Below are 25,817 nucleotides of genomic sequence, written 5' to 3'. Positions count from 1 at the left end.
ATATATATATATATATATATATATATGCATATATATGCATATATACATATGTGTATATACATATAAGTATTATATATATATATATATATATATATACTTATTTATTAAATTTATAAGGTTGGACGGGTTGAGTCTGTTGCATCCTAGTAGATATATTTAGCTATTTTGTAAAGTTTTCTATCAGTTTGTACAGTGTATCTATATATGCAATATATTGTTTATGGTCACTAATTATAAAAAAGTGTAATATTACACGTAAGATACGATATTTTACGTTATTATGGAAGATAAATTAATGACGTTTCCTTTATATGTATATTTACACATGTATACAGGAGTGTCTGATCACGGTAAGTGCGATGTTCGTCGTGCGCTTGCGGATTAAGTCGAACTGAACGAAAAGGTTCCTTCCGTTTTGCAACGTAAAATTTCGAATCGTTGGAAAATCCTAGAATGAGGGGTAAGGTCATCTTTGACAATAATACAATACAAGAAGATGAGAAAAAGTATATTGGAGGGGGAAACCTGGGTGGCACAGTGGTAAAAGTCCGGGCTCGATTCCTGGCCCAGCAAACTCCGGCTTCTGATATACTTTCCCATTCTTACATTATTAAGATCGGCAAATGATTACGTGCGAAATGATGGACGAATTCTGCAGAAGCGCCAGGCATCTCAACCCTCCGTCATTGGCTGCCGATTGCCGAGCGAGCGAGACTGTCCGAGCATCGCAGAGCTCGTCCGCCGCATCGCCGATGATCGCTCGCCAATCTTCCTCCATCAGTGACTCAAAATCTTACGTACTTACTTGCAAAATGGTAAAGGATTTTTTTTCACTCAGCTCAATTTATTAATCTGCAGGCACACGAAGGATATTGTTTCTTTTTTTTCCTTACCGTCACAGACACTCGTATGTGAATTTTTTGCGAGCTGATGTTAATCGACGCGTCGAGAGAACCGTTTGTAAAATTCTACACTATACGTTGGTCGCAGTGTCAAATTTTTAACGCATAATAAAACGATCTTATACATTCTTTCTTCCTTTACGTACACTCGAAAGACTGTTATCATCGATAACGAGTATAAAATTGTTGCCCAAGGTCTCGGGAATTACAAGAAATTATCACGGTGAGAGATCATACATATATATGTATATCGATGTTGCGAAAAAAAAAATGTTAAATTATTTCACCACCACTTGAGAATTTCTCTTTATCACGTTGTTTCCTGTACAAGTATTGTACATATTTGAGAGATATGCGCAGTTCAGATTAAAAAAGGAATTTCTCTTTTACCGAACAAAGCCTCTTTCACTCCCCGTATCTTCCCCGTACGATAAAAATTAGCGTCAATTAGCCGAAAGTGGAGCGTTGTATTAGCCGCGATCAAATTAAGCGATTAGCGTCGTCGTCGTCAGGATTTCCCGCGGGTGGAAAATAATGGACAGGGCCAAGAGCGAGCTTGAGAACCGCTTCGCTGCATTATCAATGACAACGGGCGGAGAACTGTCGCCTATCCGGGCGGCAGTGGTGCTACATTGACGTCGACTTTCGAACGTCATTCACGAGTCATTTTCAATACGCGAAATAAACGATCAGATGAACGTCGGACCCCAATCGGAGCGACGGAAACGTGTTAAAAATTCGTACTCTTTTCGGACTTTTCCGATCATCACTGCACGCGACTCTCACACAGGAAACGAGACTCGGTTCCTGCAACTGCGTGGGGACCAGATGAAAACTCGTTGACGAGAAATAAAACATCTCTGTCAACGCAACTGACAGATTCGTGTTATAGTTTTAAAAACACGGAGAAACACTGCTTTTTCCCAATTTTTTCCGCGGATTTTTTTCGCCTCTCTTATACTTTCTTTACGGAAAGAAAGTAAATGCGGCAGATTTTATTCGACACACGCGAATTTCTCCGAATGAATTTTTGTATCTTTCGCGACAGAAATCCGCGGAAAAATGGGGGAAAAAGGGGTTTTTGGGGGAAATTTTGAAATTATAATTCGTGTGAACATTCGGCTGTATTACAACTCGATTAAAAACAATCGACCGAGAGCAGGAACCTTCCGCAGGAATTCGTTCCTACAATAGAGTTTTCGTTCCGTCCCTCCGTTGCCCGTAGTACGTCTATTCTGCAACTTTTAACGGCAGTGTCACTGTTTCGCTGCACAGGTATAACATATGGTAGAAAAGTTGCTCGTCGATAACGTTATGATAGAGGCGACACTGTCATTGCAAGTTACAGAGCAGATAACGGGAAAAGTTCAGCTCCACCAACGGAAACTTCCCATGCACGACTGCACTCTCCGTTCTCGCGATTTTTATTCCCCCTCCGCGTCTCTCGCGCGAAGAGAGACTCGGTATCTCCGTATATTTACAAGGCGAAGTTGGGGAAGAAACCAGACCAAGTCTGTCGTCGTCGTTAGATCTACACGTGTCATTTATTATTCTCTCTTTACAGCAGCTATTCCGTGATCATCGGCCATGTCGCGATCTTCGCGACCGGCCGCGTTCGTTCTTCTCGCTTATTACTTTTGTACGTGGATCTCCGCATGTCACTCACGGGTACGATGAAAAACGAGATGAAGTGATGAAAAATGAGAGCGAAGTTAATTCATGGATATATCAGTCTCTTTAAAACAAGCCGAGTAAAACAACAATGAACACGGAGGAGAGACGCGGCGTTCTCCGGGGCGCCGTCGGTGGACCACGTGCGCCAACGATCAAGACGACACACGTGGAATCCCCGTGTCGCTCGGCGCGGCGATAGCTCTCGATGACAAAAAAAAATGAAAAAAAAAAACAACAGAGAACATAGGATCGTACTTTGTTGAGATAATCCTAAGTAAAAACTATTTATACGTGCATATACGGTGCGTCCCAAGACCATCGCTGCCTGCATCGACGGATTTTTCCCACCTATTTAGAGTCTCGATTTCTTCCAGGCGGAAAAGTCGTGAGAGAAGAAAGAAAGAGAGAAGATGGAGACAACGATCGTTGACTGCTAATTTATTAATTTACCGCTAATATCTCGACGAGATGCAAGAACTAATCGGACTTGTAAATATCGAACTTCACGGAGAGTTTAGAATTGAACGATTACGAGAGAAAAAGAGAGAGAGAGAGAGAGAGAGAGACTATATGGAGACTAAAAATCTTTAATATTGAGGAAACGCTGGATTCTAAATCGTTGAAGAAATCCGTGGATTACACGAGTGGCGGTAGTTATGAGACATTCTGTATATATGTATATATCTATATATAATATATATCTATGTATATGTATATTATAAACATAAAACCGCTCAGGAGCGATTCCCTTCTCGTTCCCTTCAATCTCCGGAGTCCCCTTGATCGTTAACGCGCGGCTAGTACGGGCTTACCCGGCTAATTACAGAGCCGCAGCGTGTGTTACGCAACGACGTGCGCGCGACGTACAACTTGTGTACTTATCACAGAGAGAACGAAATTGTCGTTTCGGGGCTTTAGAGTCACAGAGAGAGAGAGAGAGAGAGAGAGAGGATGGGAGAGAGTATATCTTCGACAGTGAAATGGAAAATGCAATCGGACACGCTTCGCGGCCAATTGTGTAACACACCGGCGGCGGCTCTTACGCTCCGGGAACTGTCGAGCGCTGGCAGTTTGCTCTCGGGGTTAAAAAGCGATTTTTCGGAATGAGCAGCGAGAGACGAGAGACCGGCTCGGTCTCGTGTATGTACAATGCGAAGAGCGGCTGTCTCGAGAGAGCGGTCTTTCTCGAGCTTCGTCATGATATGATGATTCACCAACCAATTAGCGAAGGATTCGCGGCTCCTTCCGTTCTCCGCTCGGCGAGACGGAACACGCGCGAGGAAGGGAACCCGAAGGGAACCGGCGAAGAACGACGATATTCGCAGTATTCGTACAAGCGCAGGCGCGGTGTATATACAGAGTCCACTACTGAATTAACGTCGTAAAAAGTGGAAATGTACGCAGAAACGTAAATTCAGAGAGAGATCCGCGGGAGATAAGTGGTTCTATCACACATCAATTTTGGCGAAACGGTTTAACGTCTCCTCCTCCTCCTCCTCCTCCTCATCATCATCATCATCATCATCATCCTCCTCGTCGTCCTCCTTCTCTTTCTCGCGCGATCTCGCCGAGAAAACGAGCTTGTCCGCGCAAACGCGTAGCGTGAAGGACAGATTGCGAACCGCGATGCTTCCTTCTCGCAAAGCTTCCCTAATCGCGACAATTGCTCTAATCGAATTTCGAACTTCCGAAAGACGGACGACACTCTTTTTTCCGTCTTCTTCCTCCATTTTTCTTCCTCCTCCTCCTCCTCCTTATCACGGTTTTCGCACCTACGCGCCTCGTCTGTAGAACGAAACAATGCCTGCGTGTTTACCCCGATCGTTTGATACGCTTAGAGTGAAACTGAGTAGCTTTCTCTCAGACGATCTCAGCTCGGGCGTGATCGACGGCGCACCTAATCGCGCGACACGTGCCGGAAAAACGATTCTCACCGATTGAACACATTGACTGTCGCATTGACGACAACAAGGAACTTGCTTCTCGAACGTCATCGGAGAACCAGCGTGTTATTCCGATACGTCGATTGATTATTACACTTATTTTTCAGCACGATTCGATATAAATACGTGTCTCCGCGCAGGGAGACCCGCGCGAGCTAACTGGTAGCTGACGTAGCCGAGAAATTCTCCTCTCGCGCGTCAGCTACGAGATAACTCGTTCTCGCCAGTCAATATGTTAACACGTTCGCGGCGTAACACAGTGATCTCCCACGAGAGAGAGAGAGAGAGAAACCAGAGTGTCACAGCAGAAGTTGACAGCACATACGTTCTTCCTTATGTGCTCTACATCAACGGAACCAAGTCTGTTTCACATACCGGTTACTCATCTTCTATGCTGCGCTCGGAGATCCTGCTCGACGTAGAGTAGCATTTAATCAATCACAATCATGATAAAGTAATCTTGACTCTTTTTGTCCTGATTGGTCAAGCAAACTCGCTGCTCTAACCCGAGTCGAGTAGGATGTTCGAACGCGAGCTAAAGTGCTTGTTTTCGCGCTGGATATGATGAGACCCAGTGACGTACTAAAAATGCTGCAGGGTTGCCACAGAAAATGAATTTTGAAATTCCCACGATTTTCCCACAAACAATATGTGATCTTAAAGTCTAACGTTTAGAAGCAGGCATTGCAGGAAAGGTGGTAAGTTTATGTTAAAAAAAAAAAAGTAGGCTTATATTATTAGAAGCAACACAAACTCAAAAGTTTAGCAACATAATATAACCCTGAGCGCAAATTCAGGCTAACAAAAAATTAACGAGCATTGGGAGAAAGAATAAATTTAAGAACACATAAGGGAATTGTGAGCAAAGTTCAAAATTCCAGGTTCTTTTATATCTCCCTTTTCCAGGTTTTCTCTGTCATTTAAAGTTTCGCAATAACTCCTCCCAATTTCGGCGTCTGTGGCAAACCTGTGTTTCCGATTGGCGCCGACTTTCATCCAGCAAACAATCTAACAGACAGAAACGCATCGTCTGCTTTACATGAGAAATACAGAGAGAAAGAAATACAGGGTGATCTGTGAGGGTCGGTTTCCGAGGAACGTCTTCGAACGAACAGGTGGTGGCGAACGTATGCGGATGCACCGTCGTTTACTCGCACCTCGCCGCGAGAAATGATAATTTCTTATAAAATTGTTCGTCGGCACCTGCGTATTAAGCGATCGGTGTGAACGAGGCCGTGAACGGTCGCGATTTCGAAGCATCGTTCGCCTCGTCTCTCTTTTAGAGTCTATCGCACGAGTCTACACGCATGTACGCACACAGGCTTGCGCGCACAGAACACACACATACACACGCACACACATGTACACACGCACACACAGTCAAACGAAATGGATTCGCAGGAAGTACACGCTCTTTCACTACCTTGCCTATGTTCCACGCGTTACAGTCATTCCTCTCTTCCGCGCGAAAATTACAGAATCGATTTCGGTCACCCACGTGGGCTGTTCTCTCTCTCTCCCTCTCTCTCTTGATGCCGGCTAGCTGCGATCGCGTCGAGTCTCGCTTATCATTACTGGAGTAACGCCGCTACGAAATTTGAATGTGCGACGAACAGTGGCGGTGTGACTTGGTGGTGCATTCTCCTTTCGCAAATAATAAAAGAAGGTCAGTCCCGACAGTGATTGTTGCTGTTGTTGTTCTTGTTCTTGTTGTTGGCACGAAGACGCTCGATCGATCGATCGATCATTCGTTGATGAGAGTCGCGCGAAATAATGAACACCTCATGCACAAAATGATTCTCACTTCTTGTTAGAATATTGTCGAAAGTATATATATATGTATATATATATACGCTTTACACGAATAAGAATCGCTCGACGAACACGTTGCTGGTATACGAAAAACTTATGACGTACTTTTTACGCTACTAGATTTTCTTTTTTTTTAGAAACGATTGCGCGACATTCTCTTTTCGCCGTATCGTCGTGTAATCGAACACAATATACATCAGTGAGACGAGATACCTCACGTATACAATACTTTCGGTTATGTCGATGATCAAGTGGTCTCGCAGCGCTCTTGTCGTTCGAGGGAATTAAAACGTAAAAACGTATCGACGGAACACATAATTTGGAAAGAGATAAGAAGTTTGGTTACAAGCTTGATAACGCACGCGTTGTTGAAAAGTTACAGAATAGGTCCCGCCGCCACGCACGTGTTCTCACCCGGTTTTCAGAATTAACTAGATCGTCCTTGCTCGATGCTTCTCGAGACCGGATTTACAATAAATAATAATAAGCCCATAGCTTTTTAACAAAAAAGAATAATGCACGAGTAAGGCTTTCGGGATGTTCAATCCTTGAGTAACTGGAAAAGGTCAATAACAACCGGCGCTAGTGATCGGTTGGGAAGTGAAAGAATTATTTGACCTACTAAATCAACGAATTTAATGTCTAAATATTTCGGTCGTAGGTTCCGACCCTCTTCAGTAATAATGGAAACGTTTGAACGTTAGGTTCGCCGACTTGGTAGGTCGAGTAATTAATTAATTTCGCAACTAATTACTAGCATTAGGCTCTTATTGGCCTGTATTAATTAAAGAGTTCGGTGCAAAAACCGGTCGATTCTGCGGTTCGATGAAAACGAACTTGACGAAAACGAAACTGACTTTTCAAGCGGATTTAATCGACTTTCCATGTCGTTTCGTATGAGAGATGGACAGCTCCATTTGAGAAGAAATATCTTTTATTAAAACTATCATTACTATATAAAACCATCTTTATCTAAAAATATATATTAACAGAACGATCTTTAAATATTTTAACGATTCTCGTCAAAAAATTTGCATAACTTACCTTGCACGAAACAGTTTTTACTAAAGTATACAATTAGAAAAAAACTGAGCCAACCGATTTCTGCACCGAGCTGTTCAAACTTTACTTTTAGTTTTTTGCTCCAGGCAATGAAATGTAACGTAATTTCTGACAAAAGGCGATTCCCGCATCGCTAAAAAGTCGTAATAACGCTCGAACCTAGGAAATCGCGGCACCTGATAGCGTTGGGGGGCGTTTTTGTTAGAAATTACGCTAAAATTTAGCGCTTAGAGCAAAAGGTTGAAGAAGGTTTATCACACATTGTAGATCCGGACCGGAAGAGCCGACTTTTCTTTCTCGACGACTACTACGAAGATCGCTTTGCCGCACGCACGGGAAAAATCATACGGGAAATTAGCGTACAAAACACTACTTAACTGTGCAAAGGTCATACGGAAAATTCGCGTACGAAATATTGTGTAATTGTATAAAAAGTCACGCTGGTCGCCTCGGGCCGCGTCGTTGAATGATGCATCGTCGACTTCCGCATGCGTGTTCGCCAATAGGCGTTCGTTCGTTTGTTTCTTTTTGTCCTATTTAAATATTCGCGACAGAAGGAAATAAGCGATAGCGGAACGTCGACGGGACTCCTCTCGCATTCTGTTTTTAATACCGTTCGCTCGAGGGGAAGTGGCAGGGGGTGAAGCTGAAACTCGCGTACTTTTGAAATAATCGCGCTGCTGTCGAAAATAACGCGCGAGTATAGATTTCGTCGAGATTGCGACATCGAGAAAAGAACGTGTGTAGCATATACGGGCAATATTTACTAAAAAAAATCTTGAATCTTGCCAACCCAGAATGAGGGAACTTCGTTTCTGGGAATCAATCGAGTTTTCTCATTGGACCATCAACTATGTTCCGAACTACATCGAAAGAAAATGTTCAAACCGTTTGGAAATTCAATGTATATGTCCGATCTTAGTCCCTGAATTGCAACGATTTCAAGAGTGCGCTGCAAAGTGCACGCTCTGTGTCGTTAAAGTGTCACACGTTTAATATATTTCATACTATCAGTAAAATACCCCGTTATCACTCTGTCATTGTACTTGGACACTCCGTCGTTTTATCGCAGATAAAAAGTACGGACTGACGGCAAGAATGAGTATTGTGGAAAAGTGTGCACTTCGAGCGTCTTTTTTTTAACCCAGTTTTCACCCAGAAGGTAAAACTCGGATAATCCGTGATCGTCCAACGTCTTGACTCGCTTTATACTCGAGATCGATCCCACACAAAGTATATCGCCGCACAATTAAAGAGCATCTCGTGTAAAATTGCAAATCCGGATTTGATTTTTCATTTGAAGCTGAATATAAATCCCGATTACATCGAGGTTTTACACTTCTCCCCTACGCCACCTCTTACACCGATCGCGGGGAATTCTGCCTACGCTCTCGAATTTCTCGGAGTGAAATCTCACTCGAAGTGATAATGAAAATACTGTCATGTCGAATAGAATAAGCGCGAATGTTTTACTCAATTTCGGGGTGGGTTCCAAATCCACGCGAGTGAATATTTGGATTGATCAGAGCGAACTCGATACTGGAGATACTTCTGTGGAATAATGAAAATATTCGCTCAACCACTCATTCCGCGTGAGAGTGGTAAAAATCACTTGAATTCGAGTGACTCGGCTTGTCACTCTACTTTCGGAAATAATGTGTCGCTCCAAGAAATTCGGAATATCGCTCGAGAGTCTACGCTATAATTCATGAGAAAACTTGCCGGGTGCGTGTATGAAACGGTTCGTTGCGAAGTTTCGTCGCAAATCAGCAACGTGTCTCCGCGAAATCTTGTACCCGAGTCTTCCACTTGGCTTGGTCTGCCATGCATGGAAGTTGTGGAATATGACGAGCAACGATAAGCGCGAGTTGAGAAATTTCGTTTAATTAATTAAACGAATTAAATAATTAATTAAACGTTTAATTAATTATACGTTTAATTAATTAATTAAACGTATTACTATATCATATAACGCAGCATTACCTAACGTGTTTCTTTTCATTCTTTTTTCTTCTTTTATTAAATATAACTTAGAAATTTGGCAGTGTCCATTTCTTGTTTTCGTCAAATATCATCTACGTCGGAGAAAAAGAGATATCTATAAAATGTGCTGTGGTATGGATCTCAAAGAAGATCTTCCTAAGGTTTGCTAGAACTACGTATGAAAAAACGCGTATAATTCTTACGCAAAACATTCTTTAACACCTTGACTGCCACGTTACTCGCACTTGTGTGACACGAGAGTTTCCCTTCATCTGTCTAAGTACGACGGTTTTACCTATACTCAGAAATATTCACATAATTTTCGACAATAATTACACTACTTGAGAGAAATCCAAAACGTACCACAGTAAAATCATTACTTATATATGTATACATATGATCGTCATGCGTTAAATTTATTTTCGTCGTAGATACTTTTGAAGCGACGTCGGTATCATCTTTTACATCGGATACGAGTATTAACTTTTCGCTACAGTTGAACTGAATGCACTACCACGCGGTAACGGACAACAACAGCGCGACCCATTGATCAATTAACAACAAAAACATCATTGAACAACAACTGGTTAATAAATGATACTGTTGCTTCACATTGTAAAATTTGTTAGAATCGAATAATAAATAACAAATTAACGGAACTTGTACTTTAACAATATCAAATTTACAATTTACAGACCATTACTGTTCAGTAACGGCAAGTTATGGCTTTCGATACGAATCGAATCTCACTACAGTGGTGTTTTGCTCCAAGAGATTACTTGGCTGGAAATCACTGTAATATCGTTAGCGTTGACGTATTAAGCGTATTGAATGCGCATCGGATAATAAAAATTTGCATGCAATCGTCTTCCAATCGGTATGGTTTATTTTGAGTAATCTGACTCTACACACTACGGTATGGTTGTACCCAGTGCGACCGGGGAACTTTGGGGATGCAGCGTGGCACTCAAAGTGTTAAACAATATCGATAACGAATACATCACAAATGATACAAGAGATATTCATACAAAACGTAAATCCTTCTCATAGCCGAAAGAAAGAATTACAAAACTTGCTATTGTACAAATTTTATCAAAACTATTCACTAAAAAGAAAACCTTTTACTATATATATATATATACGACGAAAGAGGAAGATTCGCGAAATTTTCTTGTTGACACGTCTCGTTTGAAGTCTTGCTAAAAGTATAACGAGAAAAAAAAGACTTAACTCGTCTTCTCTTTTGAAAGAACTTAACGTCTCATACCACAGTGGCCTCAGATTGTTGCCTTGAGCCTCTTCCGCGAAATCAAAATGCAAACATGCTATTGCATTGAGAAGTTTCAATAAATATAGCGGCAATGAGTTACTTATTTTAAGTAAATCCATTTAAACGCGATAGATCACTTATCGTCGATTAGATTCGTCATCATTTCAAGAGACTGGGAAACTCGCACGAGACTCTACCTGAGGACGGCATTCACAGTCGGATCTTGTACTTAAGATGACTACGAACGTCGTCCTGAGATAACGCAACTTTTATCCAGCAATTCGTTTTTATTCTAGTGAAACTCAGACTTGACGAAGATCGAGGTATGTTAAAAACACTCTCAAAATATCGTTACATTAGAGTCACATGAGTTCGATCATAGGCGAAGACTTCGTGTTTCTCTTGCGAATTTCGCGTAACAAACAAGTAAGAAAGATGAATCCGTATATCATGCTAGTTTCCCGTTTAACAATGCGTTGTGATGAATGAGCTTGTGCGCTCGCAAAATACAAAGGGAATCTCAGTAAGCGCAATGGTGAATGTCGGCAAATCTGTCGCAGACGGAAATCGAGAACGGTCAGTGAATTCCTTCTAATAAGCTCCTTTTGATTTGACACTCTAACAACGGCTACTGCAAATGCCTACACGTCGTATCGCTTACATAGTTGCTTCAGATAGTTTCTGATTAGTAAGTTATGACCATAGATTCTGTGCAGTCTGAGGTACAAAAATGCGTCTTATACACAATAATCCCAGCAGGATCCAGAGTTGTATAAAATAATCTGTATCAAAAATTATCGTAAGAGAATTTGTGACACTGTTACATTTATCGACTACTACCGTGTCTAGATCTTGTGTGCTACGTGACTGCTTCCCGATACAAATTCTATTTATGTACAATTGCGATTGTTCACCTTTTTCCCTCCCCACTCCCTTTTACTAGCTGTTCTAGCTCATTCAATGCAGGACAGAATCGCTCGTTCTCTTTACAATGCGCTACTACAACACGAAAATGAGCTCACGTATTGTACACCCGATGATGATAAAACTGTCTTGGATATTTTTTTTTAGTTGCGACTTATGATGCACACTTTTGCACAGATAACTTGGCCAATCACTTACACATCGAATGCACGATTTTTCAATTTCACACGGTACGAAACAGGTATGTCGTGTTTTTTTTTTTTCTCTTAATCTTGTATAATAATGAGCAATGCTAGGTCTGCATCTTCATCGTCTCAAATACACCGCTTTAAGTCTGTGATATATCTGTGAGAGTGAGAAATATTAATATAATATTAATTTATACAGTTGTAACGACACAACTGTAGCACTTCGTGCGACATTATTGTTGCTTATCGAGCAAACGTAAACGGGAAATAATTACGCACGCGCGTGCGGTATATAATAGATCGAGTTCGTCTCTCGAGATGAAATTTTGATTCGTGTCGTATTGTCATCGACGAAAATTTACGTGGAAATGTAGTCCAAGACAATGAAGTTACAGGAGCCGAAGACTACCTCTACGAGTGTATTGAAAAATAATCTTTGCAGGATGTCTGCTTTGTTTTTACTCTTTTTCACTACCAACCGTCAACATTCGCTAGTACGTTAGCTCAAGTGAGAGGAACAACTGTCTGTTTCATCGACCTTTTTTTTTTCTTTTATACTCGTCGTCATACTCATAATTTGTCCCCGATATCGGGGGAAGATCGGCCAATTCACTTCCATCGGGGCGATGGATGTAAAGCTCGCGAAATTCCTTTCTCACGCAACTTACATTCATCGATTCTTTTCGCAAGTCTACTATGCTACACTATTTACAATCGATAAGCAATACATCTGATTGTTCTTGTAAACGTTAATCCAAGAAGCATGCCTTCCGTCTTTTTTTTTCCAAATGAATGAACGTACGAGAGTAAGATATACGCGTCAGAGAATCAACACGGACGGTATAATATCTTGTATACTCTTTCGTGATTTTTTTTTCAAATGGACCGACATCACGAATATCCTACTTGATGGACGATCAAATGAATTTCGTTCGAGACCGACTGAAACGGAAATTCATCAATCGGCAATGAAACTGATCGATCGCGATAAAAAGAGCGCAACGAGAGTTGTGCCGATGATTTAACGAGGCGCATTTGTACATTTACAAGAACATTCACACAATCTACGCCGATAAATGCGTCACATTCTTTTTCTTTTATGAAATGTACTTAACAAGTGGCAGTGCATAATGTGACGCGAAACAATAGGTCACAATTTTCTCTTTTTTTTTCGCTGTTAAACACAGAGAATTAATTACAAGAGTTCGGGCAGCTGATCGTTGCCTTACTTAGCTTGATGTCAACTTAAAAACTTTGTATACGATTGCAATACATCTCATCGTATAAGCTTGATTATTATTTATTTACCGTTAAGTATTGAGTCCCTCCCATTCGATGAGGTATTGTGCCTGACCGTCCGGCCTTGTCCTCTTCGCTTTGATGACGAACTTTTCACCAGCGGCTATTCTATTAGCCGCACCGAAGTAAAGATTCACTGACGACTTCAGCTCATCCAGAGATATGTCAGGCGCACTTTGCTTCACTGGCGAACACTTTGGCGACGATGGCATGCTGCTGCCCTTCCGTTGCGTCTGCGGCTCGGGAGGAGGTAATTTCTCGTTACTATGCCGCTGTCTCAACCTCCTACCGTTTAAGGCATAATCGACACACTTTCCAATTTGACTATTACTCGCACTGCTCGAGGCACCATTAAATGAACTTCTTAAATTCCTGACGAATTCACTTTTAACTTCATTATTACGAGCTGGCAGAATAGTCGCCGTCTTGCTGGCGGTTTGTTGGAATTGCTGCTGCTGCTGTTGCTGTTGCTGCTGCTGCGATGGACGTCCTCGTCGATGTTGCCTCCTGCGCTTCACCTGCCCGTTTCTGTCGACGATAATATCCTTCTCCGATAGCTGCCTCTTGGCCACCACCGGCGGTTGAGGGATCACAGGCGTCAGTGGTAGAGGCAAGGTGATGGGGCACTGGTTGAAGGGTAACGGCGTACTCGAATTCGCTTGAGTAAGGCTAACCACCGGCGTGCTCATTAGATTGCCCAGGTTTCGGAACGGATTGTTCTTCCCTTCGAAATCCTTGGGTGGTGGGATGAAAGAGTCGAGGGTCCCTCTTGAACTGGTCTCGTCGCCGCTCGTGTCGGCGGGTGTCGAAGGTGTAGGCATAGGATGCATCAGATCCACGGAACTCGGCACGGACAGCTCCGACATACCCGACGTTGTGGCCGGTGGCGTCGGCGGCCCGGAAACGGAAGTCGGAGGTGTCGGGGGTAATTCGGATGCTTCTGCACTTCGGGACTTGCTCTGCGTTAAGAGGATAAAACAATATAAGGCTACGTTTCGCTTCGGTATGTAGCGAGCGATCAAGATACAGTGAGACGTGCTGTCGGACGTAAGTCTCATCAATAGGCTTCCGGTCAAGTATTAATTGTAAAATGATGATCGAAACTCGGTCTCTACCTTGGCGATGGCGTTCTTCAGTAATTTCCTCGCCTTCCTGTATCTCGCTTCTCGGACTACTTGAGATTTCCCCATGGCGGCATCTTTGTCTTTCTCCCTCTTTTTATGTTTACGTAACATTCTTTCCCTTGTACTACCTAATGCCATTAAACGACGTCTTCTTTGTAGACTCAATTTGGGGAATGGGAATGATTTTTTTACAAAACCGCCGCCGCTGTACCTATGACAGAGATTAATCCCCCGGGGAAATTAATCGAGACCGGTCATAAGCATTGAAAGTTGGTCTCACGCAACGCACGAATAAATGTAAAAGTACCTTTCCCTTAAAGATTGTGTCGATTGACTGGTCGGACTTTGACTTGGACACGAACTCTGCTCCGCTTCCGAATTCTGATAAACTGTCCCCCGCATTACTAAGTCTGAAGGATTCACAGGAATTTCTACATCCTCAGACGAACTCAGTTTCAATGCCATCAATTGTTTTGTACTTTCTGGCAAATTCACAGGTCTGAAACAATCAATTTCACACGTTGCGTAAAACTACAGAGATACATGCAAATTTCATACAAATGTCCAGCCCCGATGTAAGCCTCTGTGGCACACACACAATTAATGTTTTATATCAACTTAATATATTTAATGTTATATACTATATTCAAAAAATAGTTACCGAACCCTAGAAAATTCGAAATGATAATGGACTTATGAGTCTTTTTTGTACACACACATACACACACATTTCGAATTTCAAGTTCCAGCACCATCCTTATTTATACCAACTTAATATTTTATACTAACCCTATCTGTGGAGGAAGATATTGCAGTCTTTTATTAGCACCCCAACAACTGCGTAACACATTATCATCTATATCGCCGGTTTCTGGAAGATTGACAATTGGACAAGGTGGTGGAAGTCTGACACGGAGGCCCCATATTGTAGTACGCTTCTTTATTTCTCTACCACACTTGAATCTGCTCCTGTTGTTTGTCAATATCGCCAATATAGATTCTCTCCGTATTTGACCAGTAATATCTCTAATCTAAAAGAGCGCACAACATTGCGGTATAAAATCATCAAATGCCACGATTAATTTTTTAATATATGCGTTAAAATATCTCTGTTTGGAAATCGTGTTCCAGCAGAAGTCACTTACCCGTTGTGGAAGTTGTAAAGTGTACCAATTGTCATTTGCGTAAGGTACAATTACGGTGTCCAAGTCGTAATACTTTTTAGCATTATAAACAGTCAGATTGTACAATATCAGGTGCACCAGATCTACCCATTTCATTTCCAAACGCCGAACAAATTCTTTCCCGTTATTGCACATTGAACAAACAAATACATAAAATCTGCAAGAATCATTAAGTAATCTCATCGTGAAGGCATATAAAGAGAAGGATAGTTTATGTATTCGTAACAAATATTTGATGTATCTACATCACTACTGCACTTACCTATCACCGCTGTACAAGGGATGAGTTAAGCATCTGATACATTTTTCGTGAAACCATTGTTTACACCGAGCACACTGTAACATCTGTGCGTACCATTCACCATTCAGACCGCAATAACAATAAATTTGTTCGGCGTTCACTCTATGATGTGCATCCCAAGTTAACATATTAGGCTGCAATGGAATAATAATGAAAATACCTGTAAAATTCTCACAGTATTTCATCCCACATACAGCAGGATATTCATGTAGAAGGGAAACACCTCATGATTATGATTATTTGCCCGATCAATGAATACATATTTTGTAATTGAATCTTCCTTACATCATACGGCAACTTTGTCATGTCATCCGGTGGTGGTTCAGGTTGGTCCCTACCGCTGCAAACTTTTCTGATATTTACTTTAACCATAGAAGTTTTTGGTTCGCAAGGTTCGCGCACCCGTGGCTGACTATCTGTACATCTTTTACACATCCAGTGGGTATCTGAGCCCGTGTCTTGTTTTGGTATTTCAGGCTGCAAATGTTCACATTGTTTTCTCATTACACTGCTATTTCGTAGCTCTCCAACGGAGGTTACTACTGATTAATCCAGTTTAATCTTGCAAACACGATGTATACCATACCTGATGACACATTTGGTGATAGCCACGGCCACACTTGTCGCAAACAATAATGTCATTGTCAGTCTTAGGCTGAGATTTTTTGCAAAGAACACACATAACATCCGAGTCTGGCATAGCCAACTTCGTCAGCTCTTTAAACGAGGACCAGGAAGATGTATTGTCCATGAACTTGATAAGACATCTTTCCCTCGCCATGTCCACCTGTGATAAGAAAAGCCATTGTTACAAATTCGAGTCTAATTAAAGGTTATGAGTGAGGACTGATTTATTCATACCTCCACAACTGTGCCAAGATAGTATTTGCCATCTTTGTGTTGAAGAAGAACGTCATCACCATGGGAGAAACCGGCCCGCTGTTCCCTCGTGGTGCTATCCGGGGCTGCCAAGCTTTCCTCGGGTTCTGACATTTTCTACCCTGTTTCTAAATCAGGTTTGGAGAAAGAACAATCAATATTTCTCCTGCTTAGGTAGTAACAAGAGGGGATTCGTGACAAAAATTCTCTGGCAACTGTTTCTATTAATCCTGTGAAATTGAGGAGTGAAACAACTATTGTTTACAGCTGAAATTCCTGAGTATTCGCGAAGCTACTTCGTTGAATCCAAGAGTAACTGGTAAAGCAAGTGCCAATGTTGCGGACGAAAAAAGAAACAGAGTAACATTCGTTTGTTCATGCATTTGTGGGTCAGTTTTGACCCCTCACGAAGTCACGGGTTGAAAAGGAGACTTTCTACGAGTTTCTACAGAAGACTATCGGACGAATCGATAGGATAATTCAAATACATCTCCCGCAAACAATTCCCCTCCTAAAACGTGTCTCTTCGATCCCCCTTGGTAGATTGCAGGTTAACGAATCTGACGCCTCTTGAATTATTGGTTATTCTGCGTTGAGCCACCGTGACTACAATCTCCTATATCCGATGCTCTCGTGAACGCGAAGGGAGGTTCTCGCGGACACTCGGACGAAAGCAGGATCGAAGGGCCACGTCGGAGAGCAAGCCGGGGGAACAGAGAAACAACACGGATCGCACCGTTGACGGTCGGCGAGCTTCCGGGGTCCACTGAACGGTCGCCGCCACCTGCCACGACGTTACACAATTCGCACGGGACGCACGGGAACGCGGTCGCGTGGCTTAGCTCGGGGGATACGCGATCGCGACCATATGATTGGCATCTCATTAAAAAACAGTCCGGCGCACTTACTCTCGCCGTCGATGGGGAGAGAGAAAGAAAGAGAGAGAGAGAGAGCGCAGCGCGATGCCGCCCTGAACCGCCGATCGCACGGCGCCAAACACTCACGGGCGGTTCGTTGGCGCGATACCCAGTCGAGGTGCCGCCGACTGTCACAACAGATTCGCCGCTGTGGAACGCGGTTCCTCGTCGCACGATCGTCTGATCAATCGGCGCCGAGGATGTGGCGCGGACATGGCGAAGAGGAATGGACGCGTGAAGAAAAAGCGAGCGAGCGAGAGAGAACGAGAGAGAGAGAGAGACACAAAGAGAGACAGAGAAAGAGACTGAGAGAAGGATAGAAAAAGACGGGATAGAAAGAGAGGGAAGCAACCCCTCGAGACCGTCGATCTTGGTAACCCGGGGCGGTGCTCGCGGACACGATGCGTCGTCCGGGCGCGCGACGGTGGCTCGGCGCGCGCGCGCTCGGCGTCGTGCGTAAATAAACTCTCGCCGCCGGCACGCACAGCGGTGCCGCCGTGTTCTCGTCATACCTCAGCGTTTCCGGCCGTGGTGGATCACGCGCTGCTACGTGCGGGCCTCATTCTCCGACTTCGTCAACCATTTACGCACAACCATGGGGGCCCCGCCGCAGCCAGAGCTCGCTCCGCTGGGCGCACTCGCGGCGACGACGACGACGACGGCGACGACGATGGTGGCGGTGGCGGCGGCAAAAGCCTGACTCCGCGGGCTCGGCACGGCGACACGTCCGCCACACGCCGATCACGACCACCGTCCCGGGCAGCCCTCGTAGTAGGCCGGCCGCGCGATCTCTCACCACACGCCCTCAGCGATCGGCATCACCGTGCGGCGGATTCGACGCACGTTCATTGCGTCCCGTGGAAATTCGAACTAACACCGTCCGCCATGTTCGGGGAAACACTTGCTGGACTACTACGCGGCTCAAACGCGCCACCTCGACGGCGGCACCGTGAGCGCGCAGGGCCGTAGCGAGAGGCTGGCGAGGGACCCGCGGGATTCGTTGGTTTCCGCGAACGCTCGAGAAGTGTCTTCATTTTCTTCGTACGCGGAATCACATACCGGCGTTTATCACGTGCCCGTGGGATGTTTTCTGGAAGCGACTAACGGCGTTCCCGAGTTAAGGAGGGTTTAGATCTCGCACCGGCTGAGCGGACAGTGACGTCAGAAGCAAGGTCTGACCTATCGCGGAGCCGGTAACATCATTAACCACTTCCGGAGCGTCCGCACGAGCAGCTTCGGGCGAAAACGCGATAACGGATCCTAATCCCCGAGTACTCCTTCGAGAGCAACGTCTGGAGGATCTCCCGCGCGAACTTCTCGACGACACGACCGTACGATTTCACGTCGGTTGATATTCTTTGGGTATTTCGATCGTCCTTTTCGCGACAATATCGATGTGACGTTCTGAGGATATCTGTTTCCAACGCGGGGTCGGTGAAGGAATTTCGCGCGCGCGTTCTGTTCAAACAATCGGTCTGTTCTTTTTAACTGGACTCGCCGCACCTGTTCGAGAAATTTACATAAACATTGGAGCGTACGTACGAGATTCTCACGCTTCGGCGGTTCTGTTCTTTTTAGCTGAACCGGCTGCACCAGTTCAAGAAATACGCGTGCACACTGTGAAGTGTATGAAGCGTACATACGAGATTCTCACGCCTCGGTATGCGTAAATTTCCTTCACTAATGCAGCTGGTTCGGCTATCAGACCAAGTGTGCGTAAACGTTTTAAACTAATGTAGCTAGTTCCGCTAAAAAGAAAGGACTATCTTTTTCTGACGAAGCGAATTGTAATATTCACTGAACGTCGAGAACAATCTGCGAGAAACGTTGCTTCGAAGGCTCCCGGAAGCTGAATCTAACGTTTCTCCGCGGAAGTCAAAATTATATCAATATCGATTGTGATAATACGTTGTGTGCAATTTTGCATCTGCAGGTATCGTATTCTTTCGACTTTCACGTCGAATCTTCAGCTTTACCCGGTAAGCAGGAAACGAATGAACCAATCTTTTGAAATAATAATTTTATGTAGATAAACACTCTGACGTAATATTTTATAAATGTTTTTAGACCGTTACTTTTTAGCAATACAAAAATCCTAAATATTAAAACAATGACGTAGAAACATAATTTTTTAATTTGGGTCAAATATCGTTAACAATAACGCAACGTTAAGAACTGCACATTTGAAAACGTCACACGTTCCAAAGTCTAAAATATCATTGTAACAACATTGTTATGTTAATGATTTTCCTGCTCAACGGGTAATTATACACGTTCACGCGCGAAAAGTGCTGCACCGAAGTGGCGCACGATTCGGTGCGTGGCCCGCGATTCAAAATGGCCGGTAGTGAACATCGTTTGAACCTGCCATTGCGGTATGCGCACAGACGAAACATAAACAATTGTTATTCCTGCCGTCGGAATGTCCAGAGTGGTGCGACAAATACGGGCGATCGAAATGATGATTTAAGAGATGACGAGCCCGGAATGATCACGTCGCCTCCGCGACGCATGAACATCTCAAACATTAGAGTGGTACGTCCTCCATAACGATGCGTCCCCGCTCTCCGTATCGCAGAGTAGCGAAATAACACGGCGGATCTCTCTCGCTTCCTTCGGCTTTTCGCGCGTTCCGTCCATCGCGTGCTTCGCTCTCGCGTGCTCGATGATCGCGCGAGCGACACAGCCCTTATCTTATCTCAATTGTCACAACTTACTCTGCCAATTTCGATCGGCGAGATCGGCTGCCTCCGTGCGGATCTTCGCGACATTAAATTCGTAACTGAGATCGTCGCGAAGCCGGAGGGTGAGTTTTATCAACGCAATGAGATAAAAATAAATACACGATTTATTCCCGTAGACTCTGACAAGGAAGTGAGATTACATGTATGACCCAGTAAAATCACGCGCAGTCACATTACAAACCGTACACAATAATTCGAAAATCGCTCGAAACATGTCGCTAAACGTGCGCCATATATGATATATCGGTAAAATATTTTATATCGATTTCAGCATTAAATACACGGAGTCCTCGATTTACGAAACTTTGATGAGAGTCCTCGGTGGAAGGTTTTGATGCAAAATTCGCCAAGACTGAGATTAAGATCGGGTTGTAAAAGAATTGTTTCTATCTGCGACTGAAAGGTAAGTTTGGTTGGACAACCAAATGCGTTTTTTCGGCTGAAGATGAGAATTTTTCATTATAAGGACCAAATTTGATTCACGAGAACGCACAGAAATTTTTTCCTTTCTCTTTTCAACCAAAACGCGTTTGACTGTCCATTGTCAGATAAATCCGACTGAACTTATTTTTCAGTGTGATACTACTCGATTCTTGCGATTAGCTTCACGATTAATATAATTGATTTCGTGATTCAGACGACGAAATAAACGCGTCGATTCTCACTTAACAAGTGATAATATCGCGTGAGGACCAACTCCGTTGGAATTTCAACTTCGGAAGTGAAACTTCGTAAAGCGAGGTCTCGGAAATGGGGGACATATATAAGGCTCGTCGTGAATCTTTAATCGCGGACGACGTATAAAGGTAAGGAAAGTATAGCATATGTCAAAGTTTCGACGAAGAGCAGCCCGTGTTATTAAAGTATGCGTCGTATAAGGATTTCCGATGAAACATCAGATCTTACAGATTCCGCAGAGACGATTGATGAATAGTAAACTTTGATATGCATACGGATCATGAACCGCCACTTAAATTAAGACTCACCTTCGCATCTCAGGTAACGTACATTTGTCAGAAATTAAATGCGCGATGAAAAACACGGGCTCCTCGTGTGCTCCCTCGTCGAGACATATAATTGTTTCACTTTTGCAAAATATAATTTTCGTTACCGATCTGACAACAGGGTACATTTGGTTTGAGAGACGGCTTTAACATTCCTTTCTCGATGCATTTTGGAATTCAGCCGGTGCTCCAATGAAAGAATTCATTTTCTGAGAATTTTTTCGAAAACTTTCTCGTTGGACCGTCGACTGCGTTCCGAATTGTATCGGAAGAAAAAAACGTTCAAACCTTATTGAAACCAATGTCCTGTTCTTTTCAGCTGAACTGGTTCAAGAAATTTATGTACACTGAAGTGTGAGAATTTCATAGGTGTGCTTTTTACGCTTCAGTGTGCGTGTAAATTTCTCGAACTAGTTCTGCCAGTTCAGCTAAAAAAGAACAGACCACAAATGTACCACAATTGATTCTGCACTCTCAAATCTTTTATTTGGTGTGAAAAATACCGACGTACACTAATATTTACATGGTTAACTTCTCGAATGTCGTACTACACATTACGGTGATCATCGTCATTTCGGTGTGATAAATAATTGTTCAAGCGAAGTGGTGAGAGAAAAGAACAGCGAAACATTCATATATCTTATGCGAAAGTTTTGCGCATAGTCGAATCTGCTTAAAGTGGTGCGAAGAATCTCAATAAATAATATAAAAATCGCGCCATCATTGCTCTCAGACGTTATTATTTCCTCTAATATTAGTGATCCCGCTTTGATACTTTCATCCTCGACATTTGATTCCTTGTGAAACCTTGGTGAAAATTAAATCGATATACGCTTCTCGAAACAGATGTGGATGCTGCCACCGTAACATGCGAAACAAACAATAAATTCTAAATTGTGTATCTTCAAAAATCTTACGTAAATCTCGCATAGATTTAGGGATTCGACTAGCTGGAAACTCCAAATAGTAAACAATCCCGCAGGCTGCGAAAACACGATGTAAACATGTAGAGTTGGGAAAGTTACTCGTTAACCCGTTCGTATTATATTCATATACCATTACCAAAAAGATGTAACTGCGTTATCGTTACTAATCAAAAGATAGAAATGTCGTTATTAAAAATTGTTACTGAAAAAAATTAACTTGTAACGGTAATAACGTTACAAGTAACACGTTACTTCCCAACCCCGTAAATATGCGTTTTACGCAAATCTCTGTCCCTTAATGATTATCTCGATTAACAGTCGTTTAATACGCGTACCAATTAGTACTATTTTATATAAAATTATTTTTATTTTGTTAGCGCGTGCAGAAAAAAGTGATATCAAATTTAAATGACAGAGCTCTTTGATTCGTATCGTGCCAGCTTAGTACGCCGTTTTTACACGTCGAAATTAAGATAATATTAATAATAATAATAACTTTATAAATGTGTAGCATTATATATGTGTAATAGTAATGTGATAGAATTCAGTACGCGTATTAAATTCGGTATAAACAAGCACGCAATGCTAAGACCGTCGTTCCTTAGAACATCTTCTTCTTGACCGCGGTGTAGCGTTCCATGTAGATATCGTAGCCGTCCAGATTCGCGAATTGCTTCATTTCGAAGAGATTCCCTTCGAGCGCCATCACCGAGACCTTGGAGTCCTTGAGGATCCTCAGGGGGATCGAGCTGAGCTGCAGGCAGTTCTCTTCCAGCCGCAACATCTTCAGACGTGGACAGTCCGCCAGCTTCTCGGAGATGGTCGCGATCTGGTTCTGATTGAGGTTCAACTCGGTCACATGCAGACTGGCGGCGGCGTCCGGCACGATAGTGAGCCGATTTCTCGACAGGTCCAGCACGTCGAGGTGGCGCAGGTCGCAGAACATCAGCGGGAACTCGGATATCTGATTGTCGGAGAGGTTGACTTGCTTCAGGTGGTTCAGCCCCGTGAGGGATGACGGGATCGATTTGATCTGATTGGAGGCGCAGTTCAGGCTCTCCAGTTTCCCGAGCACCCCCAGCGTGTCGGGCAGGCCGGTCAGCCGATTGTGGCTGAGGTTCAGCTGCTTCAGCAGCGTGAACTCAACGATGTCGTTCGGCAGCGTGGTGAACTTGTTCTCCGAGAGGTCCAGGGTGCGCAGCAAGTGCGCCAAGGCACGGAAGTTCTGCGGGAACTCGTCCAGCTTCCGCTGCGACAGCTTCAGCGTGCCGGTCTTCTTCGCAGTCTCGTAGTGCTGCTTCACGCTGGAGTTGCCCATGTCGCGTAAGGTATCGTGTTATTGTTTTGCGACGTTGACGATGCACGTGATGACACTCTCGCAGAGAGAGAGAGAGAGAGAGAGAGATTTCAAATTCGGCGCGTCGCAAAGAGCCGCTCGTTTACCTGCGCTCGCTTCTCATTCGGTTGATACTTATCTCGGTGCTATATCCTTGTTCCAGACGATTAGGCTTCACCTTCTTGCTGAGCTAATCAAAGATACCCGCGCCACAGAGAGGAGGAAGAAGAAGAAGAAGGAAGCCGCGCCGCGCTGCGCCGCATAATTCGAAACGGCGGGACGTGCGAATTCGCCGACTGCGTCGGCAACTTTCGCGGCGGACTGTACCACCGCCGTCAGCGCGCGCCAACTTTCGTGCGGTGCTGTACCGGCGCGCGCGGTGTCTGCTCCTCGGCCGTTGGTGAACTTCACGCGAAATCGTCGCCGTGATCGGAGAGGCGGACGACGGGCTCGGTCGGCCGTGTCGGCACACGCGGTTCACCACGATCCACCCACCGGCGCTGCCGTGCGCGAGGACGCGTGCACGAGGCGGGAACGCACACGGCCGTCGTCGTCGTCGTCGTTTCGCGTACCAGCGCGGAGTACCGAGGAGTGAGAAAATGTCACGCGATTGACAGCGCGTCCGCCATAGCGGGCCTCGGTTCGCGGCCCGGCCGTCCGATGGCGTCCCGCGCGCTCTTGCCAGCCCGAAAAATGGCCGACATACGGAGATGTAGCGGTGCGCGTCGGGTTTACATCAGACTGAAAACGCCGCAACAGCCCCCAGTGCGTGCTCCACGATGCGGCGGTGCGCGGAAATGGTGAGATAGTGGGACCACGCGACGACGTACCGGCCGCAACGATGGCCTCCACGCCGAAGACGGAGAAGCATGCAGGTAAGTCAGGTCCTGCGTTCGTTTTGACGCTTTTCACGCGATTGACGCGAGCGAGACGGAGCGAGAGGGCGCGTACGCCAAGCGAATGAGAGAGAGAGAGAGAGAGAGAGAGCGTGCCAAGGTACGCGATTTTCTTAACGCGGATATCTCCGCGCTTCGATCATCAATGTGAAGGCTCGCCGGCGCTTGCCGAGCGTTATCATCCGATCCGGCCGGCCACTGTCGGGATTCCATGACGCAAAGACCGAGATCGCTCGCGTGGCCGATGTATCTCGGGATCGGCCGATTAATCGAGCGTCGTCGTGCGCGGCGTCGAGCGTGCGGATGCGACGCTACCGGATGCGAAACGTCAAAAGCATATGCGTGTCACAACACGCGAAGTCCTGCGCGCACGCATCTCCTTCGGGCCGAGAGAGAAAAGACGCGCGATATCCGCGGTCGTATTTTCGTTCGTACTGACCACCTGCGGATATCGCACGGTTATGAATGTTGCGCGTTATGGTCTTCGGGGGAGGCCAGTTACTTGTGTCCGTTCGTATCTGAAGAGAGGAGCGGCTCACCGTTCCCACCGAGAACCGAGGGGTGCCGAATCGGTAGTAGCCGACTGTCCGAAAGTTCAGCGACCCTCTGCTCTTGGTGGTTTCGTGGGCCTTTCTAGTTAGTCACGGTCGCGGGATAATCAGCTAAGGTACCGGAGGAATGTTTGGGTAGGAACGTATTGACGATTCCTCGATCAATCAATTCGACGCTGAAGCGAAACTGAACGTCGTTCTTCGTATCATGATAGATGGAAGGAAAGAGAGAGAGGGAAGAAATTTGATTAGAATAGTTAACGATTGAGCGAGCCTCGAACAATCAATGCCTAATCGGACGCCGGTAATTAGCAATTTCCCGTCTGAGGGGCGCGATTCAGTCGCGGCGAGATTTCGCCCGATATTTTTTCCGAGAGACACGGGGAACACACAGCGGCGTTTACGTGGACAAATAAATCCCGCTTTTCGCAAGAAAGCGTTCTGTTATTCCGAGGGGTTGCGATCGGTCTGTTTTCGGAAGCTCTTTTCGTGGCGCGCCGCCCTTTATTTACAGAATCACGCGAAAAGCGGCGCGATATCGCGGATGGAAGCGGCAGATTCTCTAAACACACCCGGGAGAAAACTTGGCCGATATCGCAGCAGCGACGGTTCTGATACATTCACAATGAACGATTCAAATACCTTCGCTTTTAACGCATCGATGCGATCTTGTTGTTATATCAACAGTTGTGTCAATACGCGGTTTTCTAAAAAAGAAAAAAGTCGAAAATAATTGAAACTACGCGTACTACACGATGTTTACACTAGTGCATCGTGTTTGTCGAGATATCGTACACAGGAAAACAGGTTTCTTTAGATTTAGTATTTAGGTTAATATATTATTATTATGTTAATATATTATCGACAATATAATATATTGTTTAACGTAAACAATATA

At 44.4% G+C, this 25,817-nt stretch overlaps 3 protein-coding genes across 3 annotated transcripts in view; 1 reads left to right on the top strand and 2 right to left on the bottom strand.

The window, feature by feature from the left end:
- Positions 1-1,435: 1,435 nt before the first annotated feature.
- On the bottom strand, positions 1,436-18,661 carry LOC106746389 (metal-response element-binding transcription factor 2). Its single transcript, XM_014622961.1, has 10 exons — positions 17,975-18,661; positions 16,528-16,673; positions 16,253-16,453; positions 15,952-16,143; positions 15,628-15,800; positions 15,327-15,522; positions 14,971-15,212; positions 14,489-14,680; positions 14,173-14,392; positions 1,436-14,016 (listed from the first exon to the last, which is right to left on the bottom strand). Exons 2-10 carry the CDS (start codon positions 16,657-16,659, stop codon positions 13,069-13,071), a joined length of 2,496 nt encoding a protein of 831 aa, XP_014478447.1. The 5' UTR covers positions 16,660-16,673; positions 17,975-18,661; the 3' UTR covers positions 1,436-13,068.
- A 1,631-nt stretch (positions 18,662-20,292) lies between these two features.
- Positions 20,293-24,099, bottom strand: LOC106746301 (leucine-rich repeat-containing protein 57). The gene has a single exon (XM_014622759.1). The coding sequence runs from the start codon at positions 23,452-23,454 to the stop codon at positions 22,738-22,740; it is 717 nt and encodes a 238-aa protein (XP_014478245.1). The 5' UTR covers positions 23,455-24,099; the 3' UTR covers positions 20,293-22,737.
- An 83-nt stretch (positions 24,100-24,182) lies between these two features.
- The window catches only part of LOC106746299 (guanine nucleotide-releasing factor 2), a 79,319-nt gene continuing 77,684 nt past the window's right edge, over positions 24,183-25,817 (top strand). The window contains exon 1 of the mRNA XM_014622757.1: positions 24,183-24,347. Within this exon, the coding sequence (XP_014478243.1) occupies positions 24,314-24,347 (34 nt within the window). The 5' untranslated portion in view covers positions 24,183-24,313. The remainder of the gene's footprint in view (positions 24,348-25,817) is intronic.

This window comes from Dinoponera quadriceps, unplaced genomic scaffold (genome assembly GCF_001313825.1).
Source record: "Dinoponera quadriceps isolate SergipeBrazil2010 unplaced genomic scaffold, ASM131382v1 scaffold566, whole genome shotgun sequence".
NCBI lineage: Eukaryota > Metazoa > Arthropoda > Insecta > Hymenoptera > Formicidae > Dinoponera > Dinoponera quadriceps.
This window is presented reverse-complemented; position numbering and strand designations above follow the sequence as displayed.

Bases quoted from the DNA above. Each gene is read 5' to 3' on its own strand.
- LOC106746389 (XM_014622961.1), bottom strand. From the start codon at position 16,659: ATGTCAGAACCCGAGGAAAGCTTGGCAGCCCCGGATAGCACCACGAGG. The intron at 16,144-16,252 runs GTATGGTATACA...GAACATTTGCAG, and splicing joins ATCACCAAATGTGTCATCAG to CCTGAAATACCAAAACAAGA. The intron at 15,523-15,627 runs GTAAGTGCAGTA...TGATTCTTGCAG, and splicing joins CCCTTGTACAGCGGTGATAG to ATTTTATGTATTTGTTTGTT.
- LOC106746301 (XM_014622759.1), bottom strand. From the start codon at position 23,454: ATGGGCAACTCCAGCGTGAAGCAGCACTACGAGACTGCGAAGAAGACC.